Source organism: Polistes dominula, unplaced genomic scaffold (genome assembly GCF_049000335.1).
Source record: "Polistes dominula isolate Pdom_NZ unplaced genomic scaffold, Pdom_raw_medaka contig_77, whole genome shotgun sequence".
NCBI lineage: Eukaryota > Metazoa > Arthropoda > Insecta > Hymenoptera > Vespidae > Polistes > Polistes dominula.
The window spans coordinates 8,081,323-8,104,724 of record NW_028301152.1 but is presented as its reverse complement, the minus strand read 5'-3'; the positions used below and the strand labels follow the sequence as shown (position 1 = coordinate 8,104,724).

At 27.5% G+C, this 23,402-nt stretch overlaps 4 protein-coding genes across 10 annotated transcripts; 3 read left to right on the top strand and 1 right to left on the bottom strand.

The window, feature by feature from the left end:
• Window positions 1-2,486: 2,486 nt before the first annotated feature.
• Window positions 2,487-10,970, top strand: Sf3b1 (splicing factor 3B subunit 1). 6 transcript variants are annotated; one of them, XM_015325797.2, is made up of 19 exons: window positions 2,487-2,685; window positions 2,963-3,141; window positions 3,224-3,310; window positions 3,423-3,549; window positions 5,886-5,965; window positions 6,290-6,457; window positions 6,539-6,755; window positions 6,842-7,246; window positions 7,344-7,807; window positions 7,883-8,240; window positions 8,324-8,616; window positions 8,709-8,834; window positions 8,909-9,130; window positions 9,214-9,396; window positions 9,479-9,667; window positions 9,741-9,916; window positions 10,008-10,280; window positions 10,397-10,613; window positions 10,715-10,970. In XM_015325797.2, exons 1-19 carry the CDS (start codon window positions 2,658-2,660, stop codon window positions 10,871-10,873), a joined length of 3,951 nt encoding a protein of 1,316 aa, XP_015181283.1. In that variant the 5' UTR covers window positions 2,487-2,657; the 3' UTR covers window positions 10,874-10,970. The 6 variants fall into 6 exon arrangements, with proteins under 6 accessions (XP_015181283.1, XP_015181284.1, XP_089034474.1 ...); XM_015325798.2 differs by lacking the exons at window positions 2,487-2,685; window positions 2,963-3,141; window positions 3,224-3,310; window positions 3,423-3,549 and adding exons at window positions 4,794-5,248; window positions 5,491-5,559; XM_089178348.1 differs by lacking the exons at window positions 2,487-2,685; window positions 2,963-3,141; window positions 3,224-3,310; window positions 3,423-3,549 and adding exons at window positions 4,794-5,248; window positions 5,491-5,559 and having other exon boundaries at window positions 5,703-5,965.
• An 817-nt stretch (window positions 10,971-11,787) lies between these two features.
• Acf (ATP-dependent chromatin assembly factor large subunit) lies at window positions 11,788-19,649 on the top strand. The gene is given in 15 exon segments (XM_089178346.1): window positions 11,788-12,411; window positions 12,599-12,737; window positions 12,889-13,152; window positions 13,154-13,384; window positions 13,470-13,699; window positions 13,779-14,452; window positions 14,516-14,821; window positions 14,824-14,955; window positions 15,071-15,543; window positions 15,607-16,383; window positions 16,477-16,703; window positions 16,773-16,948; window positions 17,180-17,293; window positions 18,038-18,383; window positions 19,044-19,649. Coding segments are annotated over 15 exon segments (4,386 nt in total). The 5' UTR covers window positions 11,788-12,298; the 3' UTR covers window positions 19,228-19,649.
• A 54-nt stretch (window positions 19,650-19,703) lies between these two features.
• Window positions 19,704-20,608, bottom strand: roh (reduction of Rh1). Its single transcript, XM_089178353.1, has 3 exons — window positions 20,454-20,608; window positions 19,938-20,115; window positions 19,704-19,848 (listed from the first exon to the last, which is right to left on the bottom strand). Exons 2-3 carry the CDS (start codon window positions 20,104-20,106, stop codon window positions 19,778-19,780), a joined length of 240 nt encoding a protein of 79 aa, XP_089034479.1. The 5' UTR covers window positions 20,107-20,115; window positions 20,454-20,608; the 3' UTR covers window positions 19,704-19,777.
• A 225-nt stretch (window positions 20,609-20,833) lies between these two features.
• Gnpnat (glucosamine 6-phosphate N-acetyltransferase) lies at window positions 20,834-23,316 on the top strand. Of its 2 annotated transcripts, none has more exons than XM_089178351.1 (5): window positions 20,834-21,659; window positions 22,420-22,540; window positions 22,663-22,725; window positions 22,811-22,938; window positions 23,023-23,316. In XM_089178351.1, the coding sequence occupies exons 1-5, from the start codon at window positions 21,549-21,551 to the stop codon at window positions 23,263-23,265; spliced, it is 666 nt and encodes a 221-aa protein (XP_089034477.1). In that variant the 5' UTR covers window positions 20,834-21,548; the 3' UTR covers window positions 23,266-23,316. The 2 variants fall into 2 exon arrangements, with proteins under 2 accessions (XP_089034477.1, XP_015181299.2); XM_015325813.2 differs by lacking the exon at window positions 20,834-21,659 and adding an exon at window positions 21,738-22,212.
• Window positions 23,317-23,402: the final 86 nt, after the last annotated feature.

Here is a 23,402-nt window from a genome sequence, read left to right as displayed (position 1 = left end):
TGAATTTAGATTCAAGATGAGTGTAGAATATTTGGAAGAAAACAAATGCATAAAGGAGGAAATCATTGATTTAACAAGTGATTTTGATGAAGAAGATGGATATTATTTAATATTTCACAAACTAGAGAGAATCAATCCAGAACTTGGCGTATCAGCATCCGAGGAAGTAGAAGAACCTGAACAATTAATCTTCATAACGAAATTTCAGCGTCAGCAGATTGAACAAATATTAAAAATGCCACAAGAATACCACAGCTGCAGTTCAGGAAATATTTGTCCCACAAGGCTCATAGAGAGACATTTTCCTACTAAAAATCGAAAACAAAAATGCGTTGTATGTGCAACTGATGATGTGAAACGTAACACGACATATCAATGTGGAGAATGTAATGTGGGCTTATGTCCTTCCCCTTGTTTTGAAATCTATCACACCAAGTTGCATTATTAGTTTTCTTATTTATTATATTACTCTCTTAGTTTTACTATTTATTTTAATTTTGTAATATTGGAAAATATTCAACGCCGAGGATTTGTTTAACACGTTAACCGCCGAGCCGGCAGACTTTTCGTTCTTGTATCAGTTTATCTTCTGCCAAGGAGAAGAAACTATAAGGATATAAACAAGGTATATACACAGTATTTATTGCGATTAGAAAATGTCAAGCTCTCGAGTACAACAATTATCTGTAAGTAGACAGGTAAACATACGAAAACAAGCCAAGGTCCTCAACGGGTTAATCCTACTTTTGATGTCAAATGAGTTAAAAACTTGCATTTGTTTATCTCGCAATTCTAGAAAACACAACGATTATAAAATAACTAGTAACGTCAATGTCATGATGCAAAATCCTATAGTGATATATTTTTTGTAATGACTTTAGATTGACACAGTTGGCAATACGATCACAGCGCCGCATAATGAACAAAGGACTAAAACTAATTAAAAGGTTTTAGAGGTTATATTGAACAGATAAATGGTCTTATGCGAAATAAGATCGTTACAGTGATTTTATAATAAGTTTTATTTCTTATTTTTTTCTGTTTATTAAATCGCCTTATACTCACTTGCTACACCTGTCCTATAATTTGTTCAATTATCAAAACTTAAAATAAACATTATTAATAAATAACGTTCATTATTTGAATATAAAAACAATAACTTTATTAAATAATAAAACTACACGCGAGTGACTGTAATTATAAAATATTGTAAGGGAATAAAGACGTTAAATAAAGAACATGCTAGTGTCCATTAGTAGATCACTATAATGGGATCTCTAGTAGGGACGCGCCATGCAGTGCTGTCAGATCGTGGGTAAATCTTACCCTCTCCCTGTGCCACTGGGATTGCACACAATGAAAGTTTTCCATGTCCGTGTGTTTGGAATGTCGAAAGAAGTCGAGTGTAACCGAAGTTGGCGGGCACGCCGGAGTGGCACACTATGAAAGCGACTCGTGTCGTCCGAACACATGGACATGGAAAACTTTCATTGTGTGCAATCCCAGTGGCACAGGGAGAGGGTAAGATTTACCCACGATCTGACAGCACTGGCGCCATGTACATTACTGGGGGACAGGAATTCGTGTAGTCACGTGATTGCGCGCGAATGATTCAAACATTTTAGTCTGTAAACAAACGATATGTTATAGGTTAGGTTTGTACATTTATACTTGTAATTATTAAATGAGTAAATTAAACTTACACTTATAGAAAACTACTAAAAAAACAAAACAATTAAACATAAATATCACAATAAAAACTATAAGTATTCCAAACTTAAACTAACCACAGCCGTTAATACATACTAAAGATAAATATGGCTGCGCGATGCAACGGAAGCTGTCCCCCCAACATTTTCAGCCTTGCAATCTACATGGCGCGTCCCTCCTATAGGGTCTCTAATCTCTAGTAGGGATCCTGTAGGAGGGATGCGCCATTCATATTCAGCTCATGTGCCATTGGCTGAAAATTTTGGGGGACCGCTTGAATTTATAATAATTTTCTCGTGTAACCTATTCTATTTTAATATAAATTTTTAATTATCATTAAATATAGTTCATTTTTTTTCTGTATTTGATGCAATTCATTATTTCATAATTATTTCAACGTTTGAATCATTCGCGCGCAAAATTGAGTTCCGGTTGCCCAGCAATGTACATGGCGCATCCCTCCTATAGGATCCCTAATCTCTAGCACTTGATACGCTATCTGGTGGCTAAATTCAAATTTAGAGTAGATAGGTAGAATTTCTCCGTCACGTGGGATCTCTAGCACTTGAATACGCCATCTGGTGGCTAAATTCAAAATTAGAGTAGATAGGTTGAATTGCTACGCCACGCCCCTGCCATAGATCCCAAACTGTTATTTTGATGAAATTTCTTATTCATTCTCTACTCTAGTTCTTTCATGTTTTCATGATTCAATCACGCCCTCTTCAAGTTGCGTCGATACAGCAGGAGCTACTAATTTTCAATAATCCAACAATCATCTGAGTTAAATACACTCACATCTCTTATTCTATCTAATACTCTTGTTCCGTAATAATTTTTCTGTTATATAGCAAAAAGATAATATGGTGAAGGTTTTTCGTACGTGCTAATAGTGATTGCTGCAATAAAGTGAATTTAATACAGTTTATTAAACCAACGCTGTCGCGATGGATTCCATTCCACGTACGCACGAAGGTTCGTATTATTATAATTATTGTATTTTTATATTTTATGCATCTATTACCAGGTTAACTTTAATAAACTTGGTGAACTGTAATCAACAAGTCAATGATTGATGTTTTATTAGGTTAGAAATTATTTTTAAAGTATACAAATAAAAAATAAAACGTATATCTATTTTGTTGAAAACATTAATACAATATTGTAAATATGTTTTGTGAATACTCAAATTGTATATTGAAACAACTATATTATATTATACTATGTTTCTTATTAATATAATGTGTTTTAGATATTGAAGCACAAATCCGGGAGATCCAATCGAAGAAAAAAGAAATTCAAAATGCAATAACAGAGAAGGATCAAGTAGGATTAGGCAAAACAGGATTTTATGATCAAGATATTTATGATGGAAGTAATAATAAATATGATGGTTATGTCACTTCAATTGCCGCTAATGATGAAATTGAAGTAAGTGGTTTTTATCTAAATATAAGTATTTATATTCTGTATTAAGAATTAATTGAATATAATTATTAATTTCTTATTAAAGGATGAAGATTATGAACCTAATACATTTGGTTCAAATAAAAGAGCTGGATATAATGCACCTGCAGCTCTACTTAATGATGTGGCACAGGTAATTTTTTCAAAATATTTATATATAATGTTATATGTGTTTAAATTGATTTTACTTTGAAGATATTATAAAATGTAATTAATATGTTGTTGTTTTTTTTAACTTTAACCAGAGTGACAAAGATTTTGATCCATTTGCTGATAGACGACGCCCTACAATAGCTGATAGAGAGGATGAATATAGGCAAAAGAGACGAAGGATGATTATCTCTCCAGAACGAGTTGACCCTTTCGCAGAAGGTTTGTATTCGTTTCATTATGGATATTATACAAAATACAGTAATTATACTAATTATTTTTTTATATTATATCGGAAGGTAACAACCAAAATATCTTTTGAAAATAATGCATTTTTAGTACTGATAAATTATGTTTTCAAATATGCAATATCGTAATAGGTTTATTCAAAGATTCTTTATTTACTATTATGTGATTATACTTTCCAAATTGTTCCATAAAATTATTCGCATGATTTTATGTGAAAAAATGAAATTGAGTCATAAACAAATTAATGTTTCAAACAGTTCCTATTGTATTGTTTTTATTGTGTTATAACGATAAGCAATATAATCCAAGTCTGTAAACATTAAATATCACTCCATAATGTCTCAATTTTTTTTCTATATTCCTACATAGCGTTAAAATTGGTTTTCATTTATATATTCTGCATTTTAGATGATAATAATAAAATGTTTTATTTGATCAAATAATAATTTCTAGATTAATTCAACTGTTTGATATCAATTTTTATAGTATTTCTAATATTAATGAATAGAAGAATTTATTCGATTAATTTATAAATAAATTCAGTTTTATAATAATGAAATACATAATAGTAGTTCTTATGTATTAATTAAGTAAATAAATTTTGAGAAATAACCAATTGTAACGCTGTATAGTAGAAGCATGTAACAAGTCAATATATTTTTTTATTTTTAATCACATATTGCCAGCTTGACCATTAATTATTTCGTTTTTTTTTGTAAAGCTATCTATTCTGTTATTGTTTCATTACATCGAAGCACAGCAAATTATTACAAATTAATAGTATAACACTTTTGTTTAATAACAAATATTTTCTTATGTTATAAACAATATTGTCTACCATTAGTTCTAATAAGATCTTAAACCTGAAAATTCAAGAAGTCATGAAACTTTGTGAATATATTAACTATTTTCTTTTGATAGAACATTATATCTTTTCCTGTTTGTTTTTAGTTTGAAAAAATAGAAAATGTTCTACACATTTTTTTTCTTTTATTTTCTTATCCAAAGTTTTTATAAAACTCAGAAATATTTATTAAGAAAATTTGTGTAACAGTAAAGTTTCATTATTTCTTGTATCTTAGGTTTGAAGTCTCTTTTTTTTTAAGAAGAAAAAATATAATTTTATACAAAAATCATAAAACATGATAAAGATACAAACATAATAAAATGTAAATATAAAATAACTTTTTTCATAGATTTAATTTAAGATATCTATTTTATTACTGTAATGTAATATATTTTATTATGTGTATTATATTACAACTATTATAATTATATACATTACAATTGACTTATAATGTAACACTTTATCAAAACTTACAATATCTTTAATATCATTAATTTCTTTTTGTAAATAATGATATGCTGAGCATGACTATATTTAATATTTTAGATACAAGTGTAATATATATGTATATGGTTAAAATAAGCATGAATGAAGAGAGTGAATGTATTTCTGTTGAAAAAAATATACTAATAGAAACATTTTTTTCCAATCTTAGTGATGGTCAACTTGGTGGAATCAACTGCTAACTGAGGAAACTATATTGAAGGTCAAATGAGATTGAGTTCTTGAGGACAAAATTATACTTTTGTTTATTATATGGTACAATGAAACTCGATTATTGTTTATAAAAACTCAATTATTAGAATAAATATTAAGTTAGCAATAGTAAGTACCATATAATATTTTTAAATTTTTATTTGAAACTTTTTTCTTGTTAAAATTTAAAAAGTAAATAATCCAAATAATTTTCTATTAGTAAATTGCTTTAAAGTAAAGTTTTAAATCTTAATTTCATTGTGACAGAGTTTCATTGTGTCAATTGTGTTGAAAGCATGAATTTATTCAATGAACAGTATGAATGGTATGAGTGCAAATATTATTAATAACTAGAATGAGTTAATTTCTAGATGGCTAAAGTATTTTTCAATATGGAAGACTTGAGCAGGACAATGCTTCATATGGCAGAAAATATTCACGTACGTATGCTATGTGCCATCTACTGTTGCAACTCTCTGAAACTCGTTGCAATAATTATATAGAATAAAGTCTTATATATTATTCTATATAATTAAATGTAATATTTTCAAATCTTTGACAAATTATTTAATTATTTATGCAGCGCGGAAATGAGAGTCAATCCAGTAGTTTACTTAGAATATAAACAAATATTCTAAGGGCATTAAATAAAAATTATTGAAATGAAGTGGGTAGGGACAATCATAATTAGAAATATAAACGTAAAAATTCTATAAATAATAATCTAACAGTTACGCTTTGCGTTACGTTTGATTCTTGATTACAGGTGGCAAAACACCAGATATTGGTTCTAGAACATTTACTGAAATTATGCGAGAACAATTGCTCAAAGGAGAAGAAACTGAGGTGAGTAAAAAACAAATTTAAATTCTATACAATTTAAATAAATGTGCATAGAAAAAGAAAAAAATAATTGAATTAAAGCTCTAATATTTTCTTATTTTAACTAAATTATTTTACCACGTTGCTTTAGTTTTACAAAATAGACTTTCTTATATTAAATCCTAATAATTTGTAATAAAATACTTTATACTTGTTAAAATATATTTATAATTGAAAATAAACTTTCATTTTACTGCTTAGCTATACTTTAAGTAAGTCTGTTCTTTTACTCATTTTTATTATGTTTCTAAATGTAATATTGACTTAATTTTATTTGTCAATTTTTAGTTAAGAAAAAAATTAGCAGAAAAAGCCAAGGAGGGTACTTTAAAAGCAAACGGTGAACCTAAACCATTACCTAAAAAAAGAGGACGCTGGGACCAAACAGATGATACACCTGCAGCTAAGAAAATATCTGGAACGTCAGCTACACCAACTTCATGGGATAATGCTGATGTAAAAATTACAATATTTTTAAGTATAACATTTTTTTAATGAATATCTATATATTATTTATTTTTTAAATAAATTTTGTAGGTAACTCCTGCTGCAATCAGATGGGATGAAACTCCTGGCCATGGTAAAGGTGGAGAAACACCTGGGGCTACACCGGGGATAAGTACTAGGATGTGGGATGCCACACCAGGACATGCGACTCCTGGTGCTGCTACTCCTGGAAGGGAAACGCCATCACATGAAAAAACTGTATCAAGTCGTAGAAATCGTTGGGATGAAACACCAAAAACAGAAAGAGGTAAATTTAAAAGAAATGTTCAAATAAATTATTATTTTCGAAATAGACAATGGAATAATTATTAATAATACAAAAATAAACAATAGAAACACCTGGACATAACAGTGGATGGGCAGAAACACCCAGGACTGATAGAGTAACTGGAGATTTAATACAAGAAACACCAACACCATCAGCTAGTAAAAGACGCAGTCGATGGGATGAAACACCATCAAATCAAACTCCTGGATCCATGACTCCGCAAACACCTGCAACACCACTTACAACTCCACACCAAGCTACTGTTTTAACTCCAAGCGGAGTTACACCTACAGGACCTAAAGCAATGGGTTTAGCAACCCCAACACCAGGACATTTAATGTCTATGACACCAGAACAGCTACAAGCTTACCGTTGGGAAAGAGAAATAGATGAGAGAAATAGACCACTTTCTGATGATGAATTGGATGCTTTGTTTCCACCTGGGTATAAAGTTCTACAACCACCTGCAGGTATTTTTATATATCTTCATTTTGTGCATTTATAGTAAACAGATAACTACAACCTAATACAATTATTTATTTTTAAATTGTCTTAAATTTTTAATAGGATATATACCAATACGTACACCTGCAAGAAAACTCACAGCAACGCCAACTCCTATTGCTGGGACACCCCAAGGATTCTTTATTCAAACCGAAGATAAAAATGCAAAATTTGTAGACAATCAACCAAAGGGAAATTTACCATTTATGAAACCAGAGGATGCTCAATATTTTGATAAACTCTTAGTTGATGTGGATGAAGAAACTCTCAGTCCAGAAGAACAAAAAGAAAGAAAAATTATGAAATTACTTCTAAAAATAAAAAATGGTACACCACCAATGAGAAAAGCTGCTTTAAGACAAATTACAGACAAGGCAAGAGAATTTGGAGCTGGACCGCTATTCAATCAAATTCTGCCTCTATTAATGTCTCCTACTCTTGAAGATCAAGAAAGACATCTACTTGTTAAAGTTATAGATCGTATTCTTTATAAATTAGATGATTTGGTTAGACCATATGTGCACAAGGTAAGAATATTATTTTGATTAAAATCAAATACGTTGTTTATTCATTATAATAATTATAATATTTATTTTCCATAGATTTTGGTTGTTATCGAACCTTTGTTAATTGATGAAGACTATTATGCACGTGTTGAAGGTAGAGAAATTATTTCCAATTTAGCAAAAGCTGCAGGTTTAGCAACTATGATTTCCACAATGAGACCCGATATTGATAATATTGATGAATATGTTCGAAACACAACTGCTAGAGCATTTGCTGTTGTTGCTTCTGCTTTAGGAATACCTTCATTATTACCATTCTTAAAAGCTGTATGTCGCAGTAAAAAATCTTGGCAAGCAAGACATACAGGTATCAAAATAGTTCAGCAAATCGCCATCCTTATGGGATGTGCTATATTGCCACATTTGAAAAGCTTGGTCGAAATTATTGAACATGGTAAGTTTGACTATAAATATCGACATTATTTATTGGTCAGATTAATAATATAAGCTATATACTTATAATCAATCTATTTATAGGGCTGGTGGACGAACAACAAAAAGTTCGTACTATCACTGCATTAGCTATAGCAGCTTTAGCTGAAGCAGCAACACCGTATGGTATTGAAAGCTTTGATTCTGTTTTAAAACCATTATGGAAAGGTATACGAACACATAGAGGGAAAGGTTTAGCTGCATTTTTAAAAGCAATTGGATATCTTATTCCTCTTATGGATGCTGAATATGCTAATTACTATACTCGTGAAGTAATGTTAATTCTTATTCGAGAATTTCAGTCTCCTGATGAAGAAATGAAAAAAATAGTCTTGAAAGTAAGATATATGACTTGTGTACATTTAAATTATTTACATTAATAATCTTTTTTTTTTTTTTAATATATAACTTTCAATGTGTGTTTAATTAGGTTGTCAAACAATGTTGTGGAACTGATGGTGTTGAAGCACAGTATATAAAAGATGAAATTCTTCCACACTTCTTTAAGCATTTTTGGAATCATCGAATGGCATTGGATCGTAGGAATTATCGACAGGTATATTTTAAATTTTTATATATTTTATATTATTAAAGATACCATATATATATATATACAAATATTAATTACAGCTTGTAGACACAACCGTAGAAATAGCAAATAAAGTCGGTGCATCAGAAATTATTAATAGAGTAGTAGATGATTTAAAAGATGAAAATGAACAATATAGAAAAATGGTTATGGAAACCATTGAGAAAATAATGGGTAATTTGGGAGCAGCTGATGTCGATTCTCGTTTGGAAGAACAACTTATAGATGGTATATTATATGCATTTCAAGAACAAACTACAGAGGTATGTTATATTTTTCTAATTTTAATACATTTTGTTATTATTTGTAATTATCAATGAATAAATAATTATTTTTCATTTCACAGGATGTTGTAATGCTTAATGGTTTTGGTACTATTGTCAATACATTAGGAAAAAGGGTAAAAGCTTACTTACCACAAATATGTGGTACTATATTATGGAGATTAAATAATAAATCGGCTAAAGTACGACAACAGGCGGCTGATTTAATTTCACGTATTGCAGTTGTTATGAAAACCTGTCAAGAAGTAAGATTAATATTTAACAAATATTTTAATCTAATAACATACAAATTTTAAAATATTATATATAAATTTGTAAATGTTTTAGGAAAAACTTATGGGTCATTTAGGTGTTGTACTTTATGAATATTTAGGTGAAGAATATCCAGAAGTTTTGGGTAGTATTTTGGGAGCTTTAAAAGCTATTGTTAATGTGATAGGAATGACCAAGATGACTCCACCTATAAAAGATTTATTACCACGATTGACTCCTATATTAAAAAATAGACATGAAAAGGTTATAAAACTTTTATAATAAGATTAAATTAATTAATTTATTATTAATTTATTAAATTCATTATATTTTATAGGTACAAGAAAATTGTATTGATCTTGTAGGTAGAATAGCAGACAGAGGACCCGAATATGTGTCTGCTCGAGAATGGATGAGGATATGTTTTGAGCTTTTAGAACTATTAAAAGCACATAAAAAAGCAATCAGACGAGCTACCGTAAATACTTTTGGTTATATAGCAAAAGCTATTGGGTAAATATCAAACTAAATAATATTATAAATATAATATATTTTTATTATAATTAATAATTGAATTTAAAAAAAAATGTAATTACGTTTTCAGACCTCATGATGTTTTAGCTACACTCTTAAATAATTTAAAAGTTCAAGAACGTCAGAATCGTGTATGCACAACTGTAGCCATAGCTATAGTTGCAGAAACGTGCAGTCCCTTTACAGTTTTACCAGCATTGATGAATGAGTACAGAGTACCTGAATTAAATGTTCAAAATGGAGTACTAAAATCTTTATCTTTTCTATTTGAATATATTGGAGAAATGGGAAAAGATTATATCTATGCTGTTAGTCCATTATTAGAAGATGCACTCATGGATAGGTAAATAAATTACATAAATATTATTCTATTATTTCTTCTATTATTATAAGAATATATTGATGTAATGATATATGTAATGATATAATATTTTGAAAATTAATTTTATCGCATAACAGGGATTTAGTACATAGACAAACAGCCTGTGCAGCTATTAAACATATGGCACTTGGTGTTTATGGGTTTGGTTGTGAAGATGCATTGATTCATTTATTAAATCATGTTTGGCCCAATGTTTTTGAAACTTCACCACATTTAGTACAAGCATTTATGGATGCAGTTGATGGCTTACGTGTTGCGCTTGGTCCAATAAAAATATTGCAATATACATTACAGGTACTTTAATCATATTTAAATACCAAAACTTATATGGTTGAGAAGATATTTGTTTTATTTAATAATATTTCACTTTGTATTATTTTCTTTTTTGCTTTTAGGGTTTATTTCATCCTGCTAGAAAAGTTCGAGATGTATATTGGAAGATATATAATTCTTTATACATCGGTGGACAAGATGCTCTTGTTGCTGGTTATCCACGTATTATGAATGACCCAAAGAATCAGTATATAAGATATGAATTGGACTATATTTTGTAATAAATAAGTACAATGTGCAAAAAAAACAGCTATGTAATATCTGTGACAATTATTATAATCAATTTATTATATGATATAAAAAGTGTGTTTCATATTATATTGAGTCAAATTACTATAGTTATCAAATTTATTTTTATTTGTTTTTTTTCCTCTCGTTTTGCTTCATATTCTATTATATATATACGAAATATAAATATATTTAAGATTATTTTTATTTAAGTTAATAATTTTATTGTGAATACACTTGAATATTGACAAAATTGTAAGAATAAAAGCCTATGTAACAATTATGTCTGATTAATTTCGCAATATATTGAAATAATAATAATAATAGCGTATAAAATCTGATAGTATATTGAAGACATTACATAAACATCTTAAATATATTTATCTGTACAGTAAAATCAATAAGAAAATATCATTGCTTCTGTTTTATAATACTTGTAAAGTTATTTGAATCGTTAAGTGTAACTTTTCTTTTTATTCTTAAAGAAGACTCAGAATTATTAGAATAAATAGAAGTTTTTTTGAACAATATTAAATGAAATGCATACAACATGCATTTAACGTAAATCTATTTATGTGCATTCAAAGCTATTAAAAAGAATTCTATTGCGCAATAACGTTTTACAAAAGTATTCCCGCCAAATAATTTTTACATGATTCAAAAAACAAAATGTAGACGTTACCAACTGTACAAATCGAATAAGTATTCAAATATAACTAAAAACATTTTAATATTACAAGACATTACTAGAAGAGAACAATAAAAATTTTGTTAAAAATAATATTTATATTATGATACGATAAAAAACAAGTTGAATTATACAAAATTTTTATTTAAAAATGACAATCATATTAATGAAATAGTGGTTTGAAAAGTGATTTTTGGTTAGGTTGGCACAACCTGCCTTTAGGGTAGTTTCCGGTCTTCACGGTGTATTCCAGGTGTGAATACATGAATTTTCACAAGCCGCTGTGAAAAAAAACGCGCTTTGTCAAGAATTGATAAAACTTTCTGTGAATTAAAATTGTCATGATGTTTGTAATAATTCGACAATATTGTCGATTTATCTAATTATAATGGAATAACAGGAAACTGCGGTCAACTGTTTAGCGTTATTCTTCGTTATAACACATTCACTTATTACGTACGTGCATCATCAGTTAAAAAACACGTTAGTGGAACGATCCCCAATATTTGGTCAGTATTGATGTTAATTTGATATCGTTCCGCTGTCCTGTATTATTCAAAGAAAACGTAATATCAAATAAATGATTTAATCTTCATTGTTTCTTCAATTACTTCTTTGACATATGAAAATAAAAAGTCAATTTCTTGTCTATGTAAGATCGATCATTAAGTATTAAGAGTCGCTTACGAGCGGATGTTAACATCAACGGATTTTGATATCAAGCTTTGATATGCCGCTTCTTCGTAAGCAACCTTTTCAACGTCTTCACGTCTCCTCCGACTTTAAGGACGACGATGAAGTTTTTCACTGTGAAATTACTAATGAAATTTTCAAAGATTACAAGTAAGTTAATGAAATCTTAATAACATAATTTGATAGTTTATTTCAATTGATTCACTTTGTAATATATATATATTTAAAACTATGCTTGCATATTTCTTTGTAAATGTAGAATTTTGTTATTGTTGATTTAATCATTTTAGAATGTATGCTTTGAAATGATAGAAAAAAATAACTTGTTTCGTTACAGTGAATTTTGTGAGAGAATTATTCTATGCAATTCTCTCATATGGTCATGTAGTATCACAGGAAGAACTAATATGACATATGAAGAAGCATTGCAATGTGAGGAAAATGCTAAAAAAAGCTTAAAGGAGTTTCCGATGGAAGTATGATACATTTATATATAATATTATCCTATACCATATTTTGTTCCGCTTAATAATCAATACTTTTGATATTTTCATGCATGTAACACTTATTATTTGGACTATACTGTTGCATTACTTCTCTTATATCTTAGGACCTTATTTTTCGTAGTTACGGATTCCTATATTATACCTTGCCAGTAAAACAAATAGATCTTCTTTTAATGAAATGGTAGAAGATGTTTACCAATTCGCAAGAGATCGATATTTTGTTGGTGAAATGGTTGAAGCAAGTTTCACCGAAGAATCATGGTGTGATTGTCATGTTCTTCAAGTTATTGAGCCGACAGAACAACAAATTACACTTTATATTAAAGATATTTGCAGGTAAATATTTGTTGATTTCTTTTTTTTTAATATTGGAATATTTTTATTGATTTAATTCTTTTAATTGTAGGAGTTTGCAAGAACATCAATATCATCCACCGGCCAAACTATTTCGTTATGAAGTCGAACAACTGGATTGTGGGGATTCTGATGTTACACAACTTATGATAGTAGAAGCTGGACAAGTAAGAAGACGCAAACAACAATATAGCAAGGAACGTAACAAAATATTTCTTCGTCAGCTTTGTGAACAAAATGAAAGTGGTATATGGGTAGTTAAGGTTAGCAGAATGTAATAGTTTTATTATCATGTTTGTATTTTCATCAAATTTGCCATATTTGTTTTCATTTGTTATTTTTCCTTAGGAAAGTGTCTTACAAAAATATGGTATCAGTAAAGTACGTTTTGATACAATATTTACTGGACCTGCACCTGATTTTTCTATGCGTACCAAAAATGTAATAAAACATAAACAAGAAACAATAGAAAAATTTCTTACTTCAGATGTATCTAAGCACAGAGCATTTGATAAACCTGATCCATTAAAAAAAGTCAATGAAACTGGAATAATTGTGAAAAAATTTAGAAAACCAAGGTAAGATTTGTTTAATATAATTAATAAAAACTTATACGATATCTCAAGATTTTCTTAATGCTTTAAAGTTTGTCAACAGAACAAATGGCAAATTTAAAGAAGACTTGAAAGCTAAAGCACTTGAAGAAAAAGCAAAACGTAAAGAAGAAAGGGTATTGATAAATGAACGTAAAAAAGAAGAAAAACAAAAATTAGCGGCTCTTGCTGCATATGTCAGGCAATGGAATAAGCCAAGGGAAGATCTCGAATGTGAAGATCTTTGTTCTATTCCAGAATCTGTTCCAGTTAATTCTAGTATACCTAATGAAAAGTTTGGTGATTGTGTATTTATTTTAGAATTTCTCGAATTTTTCAACGAAGAATTAGAAGTTACTTCATATTTTTCTGGTGGCTTTAATCTTGATTTATTAGAAAGATCAATGTTAATGAAAGAGGCTTCTGGACCCTGGAGCGATTTATTACAATTATTATTGAATAATATTTTTAAATATCAAGCAGCAGAAGAAGATGAAATTCATGCACAAGCATCAGATTTGGTAGTTGATATTAATATATATAAAGGAGCATCGTCTATGGAAAAATCAGTTAAATTAGCTACCATTGCTTCTAAATGGTTTCAATCACAACATGGCTGTAAATTATCAGAACTTACATTAGATCATACGACATTAAGTGAAATTTTAAGACAGCATTTATTAAGTTCTGGTGGTCGAATAGGTGAAGCTGCTTCAAAATGGCGTTATTCTCAACGAGGTATGAATTAGATTTTCTCTTATATTTATAATAACATTATAATGAAGTAAAATTTTATTTCAGGAGGATATTCAAATTTTGATGATCCTGCACTTCTCTTAAGAATAGATCAGACATATATTTTGAGATTGTTAGGACATCGTAATGTTTGTGAATTTGATTTAGATGACAAATTAAAACTAGTAACATGTCTTATAAATCAATTACTTACTTTTGCTTCTATACGTGATTTTATTGAAGAAAGATATGAAAAACTTAATCAGGCAAGAAAAGAATTGAAATTATTTATGATTGCTGAACAAAAAAAAGAAAAAGAAGAGAAAGAAAAATTAAAAGAGAAAGATGGGAAATTAGACGAAGAAGAACAAAAACAGAAAAAACAAAAAAAGAATATGAATATAAATTAAGAGTATTACAGCTAGCATGTAAGGACGATAAAATGATGGTATACTTAGGTGCAGATAGAGCTCATAGAAGATATTGGAGATTCTTATCAATACCAGGTTATTTTAAATTATAACAATATTTATGATATATAATTATAAATTAATAAGTTTTATAATATTTTTATTAATAATATGTTATTAGTTATTAACTAAATTGTCTTTTTAAATATAGGCTTATTTGTGGAAAATGATGAATGGTGGCCAGGTAATTGTCTTCCTGAAGGAACTCCATATATTCCAGAATTAAGAGATAGAGAAACAAAATATGCATATTTGAGAAATAAATTTGAAGATGAATGTGACAAGGAAAATAGTTTTAAAAAAGCTAGAAAATCTTTGAAAAAAGTTACTTCTTCGGAAAAAAATGGTGTCAAATCTTCTAAAAAAGATTTGAAACAAGAGATAACAGATATTAGGTATAATTTAATGGCATGTACAGGAGATAAAAATTGTCCTGTACATTGGAAAAGATCTGGACCTAAGTGGAGTTTTTATGGAAAAATAGAAGATATACAGACATTAATAAATGCTCTTAGTAAAAGAGGAATCAGAGAAGGTGAATTACGTAATAATTTAGAGCAAGAAATGTCCAGTTTAAAATCTGTAATTGAAGAATGTCCTAGACACAAATTAAACCCTGAAATTGTAAGTATTTTGATTATAGTAATATGAAATAATATATATATATACGTATGTTCTTTTTATCAGTTTTCAGAACCTGTAAAAGAGCAGATCAATAAGACAGCGAAGAAAAATAAATATGAAAATGCTAACCTAAATTTTCCAGCCGATATGTTAGTTGATAATGTAATGGAATTGACATTAAGAGATTTTATTTTAGAATTTGAGGACAAAATTAAAGGTGGTTGTTTGGGAAATTTAAAAGTTGTTAATCGAGATGCTTGGAGAGAAACAATAATTCATGGGAGTTACGATAAACAGTGTGAAAAATTAGTATATGGTTTAAATGAAATTGATGTAGATATTGCTCCTAATACTATATTGGATAAAGTCAAAACTGAATCCAAACAAAGTAGACCTGGTACTCCAGATTCAGAAATTAGTAATATTAATACAAAAATTTATAAAGATCCGGGAAAATATCTTGGTCCTCAAAATGCAAATGAAATGTCTCCAGATCAAAAACAACAAACTAGCATTAAACAAATGGCTTGTGCTATTTTACAATTATCTCATGCTGTAGAGCAACGATACTTAAAGAAACCTTTAGGTACAGATAATAAAGATAAAAACTGGTCTTGTGAGGACGCTCGAGAAAAATGGGAAAATTCTCTTATGGCTTCGACAAGCTGGTCTCAATTATTTGTGCACTTATATACTTTAGAAAATAGTATTGCATGGGGTAAAAGTGCATTTAATGCACATTGTCGAGTATGCCGAAGACGAAGAGATGCAGAAAATATGCTACTTTGTGATGGATGTAATAAAGGCCATCATCTTTATTGTTTAAAACCAAAATTAACTGTAAGTTTTCCGTTTGTATTCTTTATTATTTTCTATTAATGTAAGTAATAATATTATATATATGTATATAAATAAATTATGTGTAATTTTTAGGCTGTACCTGAAGGGGATTGGTTTTGTTCTGTTTGTAAACCACCAGAAAAAAAAACAAAAGAAAAAGTTAAAAAACGAAGAAAATTTGAGGATGAAATTGACGAAGATTTCATTTTAACCAAAGAAACTCGACATAGTCGTGCCAAACGTATTCCAGAAAGTGAAGAGGAAGATGATCAAAATAAAAATCAGAAAGATGAAATAGAAGAAGGAAGTGATGGAGATGTGTAAGTATAAACTTATTAAAATATAAAAATAAAATTACAATTAGAAATGAATATTGAATTATTTCGCAGGAACAAGTCAATTGATGTATGTTCTTCATGTAATAGTGGTGGGAAACTAATCAGGTGTGATATCTGTTCAAATCATTTTCATTTAGATTGCATTGAGCCTCCTTTAATGAGAATGCCAAGAAGCAGGTGGTCTTGTATAAATTGCAAAGAAAGAAGAAAACCTATTTCTAAATTTGGTAAGAGAGAATACTTTTAAACAACATTACAACAAACACTAAGTCGTTTAGTCTTGCTGACATTGTGGTATAAAGTTACAAAAATAAGTTATATGCACTGATTGCCATTTTACTATAAATTTGAGTACATTAGGAGCAATCAAAATTTGATGGAAAAAAAAATACATGAATGCTTTATTGTTATAATCTTAATAGTGTTTAAAGATTTCTTAGTTTTTACTATGTTCTTAGTGAGGGGGCGTGAAAGGGAAAGAGACAAGGAGAGGTTGTGCGCAGCAGCAGCACGCTCTCGTATCCATGGCTTTGCCAAGAACCTCCTCACTACAGAATCTACAGACTGGGATGGTCTGTATTATTATCCCTTTTTTTTATAAATGTCTAATTTTTTCTAAAGATGCTCATAAAATCCTTTTACAGATAAGTAGTGGCATTTCGTAGCATTTTTTTTATTAATTGCAATATATAATCATTATTATATATGATACGCAACCTATGACACAAAGTGTCCTATTTTAAATTGAATATTTAAATATTTCCCTTAAATCTTTTATTTTTTATTTTTTATTTTTCTTGTAAAATTTTTTCATATCATTAAATCCAAAGAAAATATTTAATTGTTCAATTTTAAATGGGACATCCTATATATGTATGCTTCATTGCATGTTTTAAAACTGCATTGAAAAAGGTAAACTGTATGATTAATTTTTTTTTTTTCTATTAAAAAATATTATTTTAATTGTATGTTATGTAATTGCTTTATTAATTTTCCATAGGATATGTGTTATTATTAGTATTTTATTATGTGGTTTTTTTTATTAATATAAACTATTTGTTCATAATATATGTGTACGCTTTTAATAATTGTATAATAATATATTATTTATTCGTGCCAAATTCTGCATAACAAAAAAACATATATTTACGAATAAAATAATTGCTTTTTGTAAACTATTAATTTTTATAGCACTACTATATTTTTTGTGTGATAATATTTAACAATAAATTATTACAGAGTATTATTATACTGTTTCATATGATACGATTTTATTTATTAGTTTAATAACAAAAGATATGTATATTTTCTTACAGATAGTAATTCGGATGATACAGAACCAAGACAAACTCGTAGAGCAACAAAAAGAGCAGCTGCAGAAAGCATCCAAGAAGATAAAACAGTTAAAGGATATATGACCAAGTTACAAGATTTATTATTAGATATCAGACACCATAGAGATTCGTGGCCATTTCTTTCTCCTGTTACTAAAGATGAAGTTCCAGATTACCATGACATTATATCCAATCCTATGGATTTTGGTACAATAAAATACAAACTTACAAATGGAGTGTATGAAAACGTACAACAATTTTTAGATGACTGTCATTTAGTCTTTGACAACTGTCAAGCATATAATCAGGAACATAGTTCTGTTTATAAGTAAGTATAATTAAAAACGAAATAAAACACGTTATAATAGTTCGGATGCCAGAGATTATGAGAGTAGGTAGGAACTTTTATTTCTGTGATTGTATTTAAATTTATTCATTAATATGAATATATGTATATATTTTTATAAGCATATTGTAATTATTATTATTATTATTATTATTATTATTATTATTATTATTAACTTAAAGTTTCATATATTACTTATTGTAATATTTTTTATTTTCTATGTTAAGCCATTTAAATATAAAATCAATAATTATATTTAACATATATGTAAATACAGACATCTTATTTGTACGTACTATGTTAAATATTATATACTTATATTATTGTGTAATGTAAAATGTCCAAAATAATGTACATTACTTAGATAGATTTAAAAATGTTATGAATGTGAAATGGTAATGGTAAATTAAGGTAATATAATTTATATATTAAATATATATTATGTAATGTATATGTGTGAATGTGTAATTACGTATGTGGGACTTTTTATATATATATATATGTATAAGATATACAATATATATATATAAATATTAGTAAATTAGATCGAGTGCAACTGTACTAACAAAGAAGGAAGAATCTTTGGCCTCCGAACACGAGTTAGTATTTAATTAAAGTAATGCTACGTCCTTTTAAAAATAGTTACGTTTACAGGGCAGGTTCAAGATTATTGAAATATTTTGAAAAACGATGCAAGGACATAGGATTGAATCTTGAAGATGACACAGGACAGTTAATGGCAAAAAAGCCAAAATTAAACAGGAACGATACCAATGAAAATGGCATTGAAAGGGAAGAAAATCTCGATGTTTTCAAGAAGAGATAAAAACAATGCATGTTTTATGTTTCACTCTAAAAAAATTGAGTTTGCTTATTTAAAAATACAACATTTAAGTATTTATAAAATATTCACTCGAATGCTTAGATAATATAATAATTATTACTATCTACAAATTTACACATCTGAACAAGTAGATCCTGCTAATTCAGAATATATTATATTATGCGGTAAATGTGTGGTTTTGTTTTTTTTACTAAATTTTCAGAAATTAATGTAATAGCACACTTATTTTTTCTTTCTTTCATCAACTAATTAAAAAAAAAATTAAAATCTTTAGGCTGGGCCTACGCAAATATATGGTACAAATTATTATTCATTACAATACTGTACAGTGGTTATTGAAATAGTCCTTTGTAATTGTGTATGTTTTATACAATTAATTTGGTAATAAACATTTTCAAAATCAATCCATGTTCCATTTTTTTCTTTTTTTTACGGATTAAAGGATCTTATACGGATCATATGAGTACATATTGATTTATTTTTACTTATACATTTTATATTACAGTATTTTGTATACTAATTGAAGTTTATCTTAATGGTCATGCCCTGAAAATGTCTTCCTTGTCTTTTCTTCCCATATTTTAACATTTCCTTCTGCATGGGCTGAAATTAGAATAATTTCATCAAATTAAAATAATTAAATGTAACATTATTTTAACTATATGTCAGATGTGACATAAATGATAACATACATAATCGTTGGAATTTTAGAAATAATGGTGCACTGACAACAATAGCAATTAACCAATATTTCAACAACCAATTATGTTTATAATAATGTCGATATGGAAATTGAGCTATTTGAGCGGCTGCTGTGTATGGAAATTTCATTGGGCGACCTTTAGGTTGTTCATCAGCCATAATGATTTACTGAAAAAGAGGAGAACAATATTTTATATTAAGTATATTATATGTAATTTTGTTAAATATAATAATTAATATAATAATTCTTGAATACACTAATTATTCTTGCTTATTCAAATACGTTCAATTTCTTTACATTAAAAATATATTGAATAATAATAAATTACACTTCACTAAATTAACTCATGAAAAATGAAATAATTATTATAAATATAGTTTATACAAGAAAAAAATTATAAAATATTGTTTATAATATGTATATATGTATTATAGTCTTTTAATTAGTTATAAAAAATACTTAATATTTAAATATTAAAATGTAATTAATAAAGACATAAATTTACATTATATAATTTCTTGTTACTGTACAATTGACTGAAAGTTATCACGAACTATGAAATTGAACCATGAAAAAATTAAGTCGAGAAATAGCAAAATATACAGACTTTCCACATTGTTTAATTTCAGCGACTGATACTACTGAACTATTAGTTTACAATGCTACTACCATGTGTGACATTTAATTGTCCAATAAACATAACTCTTTGTCGAGTTCTCGTCGTTGATTGGAAGAGACACCAAGCAGCAGCTTCAGCCAATGGTCAGCCTACTATCTATGTAAGTTAAGATAATGGAAAACAAAATACAATAAAACATAAGATGATTCAATTTTTGTGTCCTCATTAGTATACATAATCAGGTATCTATTCTCCGTGATCAGAGTAATTATATATATTCATAGTTAAGTTAACACGCATATTAGTTCTTCGTAAGTGCTGCCACCTTAGCTGCATGTAACAAGTCGCCATATTTGTTTTTTAGCCTTCATATCCTATGTCATTGAAAACTTTCATTAGTTTCATTTCAAATTCAATCAATTATTTAAAAGCTCTATCTATTTATATAGATTTTTGTAGAATTTATTATTGTTAGATATATACAAAAAAAAAAAAGAAGATTAGGAGTATAAAAATATGTAGGAACGTTATAAAATATTGGATTTAAAGAGGTTTCTGATAGCTCTGATAACTCAAAATATGTATCATAGTTCTAGCATCTGTTGGAATCTATTGATAGAAGCTATAAGTTCTAGGAAAAGTTAAGTCTTATTCTTTTGATTATAAAGAAATATTAAATATATTCTATATCTTCAGTTTGTATATTTTATCTTGAATGTATGTTGTTTGCAATACTGTTAAATAGTCGTAATGGAAATGGTATAAAAATTGAATGAAAAAGAATAGTTAATATTTAAAATAAAAGAATATATATTCTTATGATATAATAGTTTATAATTAAATATGATTGGTTCTTAATTTTGTTATTACTTCTATCAAATTTATCATTATAATATTATTGGCTATGAAAGTGACGAATAACAATGAATAACTTGCATAATATATATTTAAAAAATTTTGATAATTAAATAACAATCTTTAATGGTAAATGTCATTGCATTATTTTCTATTTTTATACAATTATTTAAATACATGTTTCAGGTAACACCCATAACTTTCCGTTATCCTTCAAATATTCTATCTTACAAAAATGTAAATAATTTTGTTAATATATTTAATGCGAAATAAGTATTTTATGGTTTCAATTATTTCAATGATACTGTCACAGAATAAACTAAGATAAATATAAGTAAGGATATGTAAATTTACATTCAATGAACATTCAAATTAGTGAAAGTATTCCTATTAATAATTTTATTTCTAATTTTATAATGAAATAATTTAAATGAATTTAAAAAAAATAAAATAACAAACGATTATATGTATATATTGATGATGTAATGCATCCTTTGTTTATTCTTCTTTCTATTAAATAAAAATAATAACATATACGGAAGATATGATCTTGAGAAAATTTTTTTCAAAATACGATAAAAAAAATAGAGATAGCCGCGGGCAATTGAGTGAGAGTGTCGTTGTTGGAATGCCACGACAAAGAATTTCTTTAACATTATATTCCGAAGTGAGATTAATATTGTCCATAATTTTGAGAAGTTGAAAAGATTGTTTTAACTGATTAAAATAGGTTACAACACGTTCCTGTCTAAATTAATTCAATTTACGAATTAAAATGAATTTACAACAGGTTATACTTAGTTTTCTTTTTTAAATTATAATCATCTATAATATTATTTTATTTTTTATAACAATTACATATTTTATTAAATGTGTTACGTTTCTAAAATTGGATTAAGTGAAGATATTTTGATTTTTATGATTATAATACAAAAAGTACAATTGTTTGTATTTTAATAACAATCTGTTTCATTAGAATTTGTAAAATATGGTTTAGGATATTCATCATGCAGAAGGAGACATTGAATTATTTAATAAAAATATATTGGAACGATTAACATTACCACATGTTGAAGGTTTGCTGTTGAGACCTCTTAGATCTACTGATTATGATAAAGGTATGCTAATTTTGTAAATACATAAGACTTTTAATTTTTTAAATATATATATATATATATATATATATATATATATATATATATATATATGAAGTATCTTATTTAATTCATTAAATTTCTAGGATTTTTAGAACTTTTGGCACAATTAACAGAAGTAGGAAAAGTAAATAAAGAACAATTTCTAAGTAAGTGATATTGATAAACAATGATTTTTTTTAAAGAAATATTTTCTATAATAAATCATTAATTGTAAATATCAATTTGTTGTAGATAGGTTTCAAAGTATGAAAAATACAGGGATTTATTATATCATTGTTATAGAAGATGTAAATAATACTAAGGTAATTGGAAGTGCAACTTTGATATCAGAGCAAAAGTTTATTCATAACTGTGCATTGGTAAGTATCACATTTTTTATTAATGTGTGAAAATTATGGTATATATATATATGAATTTGTATTTACATGAAATATTTCTTGTAGCGTGGACGTTTGGAAGATGTGGTTGTGAATAATAATTATAGAGGTAAACATTTGGGTAAATTACTTGTTAATGTTATTTTACAACTAGCCCGTTATTTACATTGTTATAAAATATCTTTGGATTGTCGAGATAATCTCATACCATTTTATGAAAGTTTAGGTTTTAAGAGAGAGCCTAATAATGCAAATAGTCTTAATATAAGATTCTCAAATGAAAATACGGCAGAACAATCTCATTTGTAAACAAAGTACTTAATTATTATTGGTTTATTGAATAAAATGTGAAAATATTAATTTTGTTTTTTTTTTGGCAATTATCACATTTATCACATAAGCATTAAATTGTTACAATTAAAAAATTAAAAATCATATAAATTGTA

Bases quoted from the DNA above. Each gene is read 5' to 3' on its own strand.
- Sf3b1 (XM_015325797.2), top strand. From the start codon at position 2,658: ATGGATTCCATTCCACGTACGCACGAAG. The intron at 3,142-3,223 runs GTAAGTGGTTTT...TTCTTATTAAAG, and splicing joins CCGCTAATGATGAAATTGAA to GATGAAGATTATGAACCTAA. The intron at 3,311-3,422 runs GTAATTTTTTCA...AACTTTAACCAG, and splicing joins TACTTAATGATGTGGCACAG to AGTGACAAAGATTTTGATCC.
- roh (XM_089178353.1), bottom strand. From the start codon at position 20,106: ATGGCTGATGAACAACCTAAAGGTCGCCCAATGAAATTTCCATACACA. The intron at 19,849-19,937 runs GTATGTTATCAT...TTCTAATTTCAG, and splicing joins TCTAAAATTCCAACGATTAT to CCCATGCAGAAGGAAATGTT.
- Gnpnat (XM_089178351.1), top strand. From the start codon at position 21,549: ATGGTAAATGTCATTGCATTATTTTCTATTTTTATACAATTATTTAAA. The intron at 22,541-22,662 runs GTATGCTAATTT...TTAAATTTCTAG, and splicing joins ATCTACTGATTATGATAAAG to GATTTTTAGAACTTTTGGCA. The intron at 22,726-22,810 runs GTAAGTGATATT...AATTTGTTGTAG, and splicing joins AAATAAAGAACAATTTCTAA to ATAGGTTTCAAAGTATGAAA.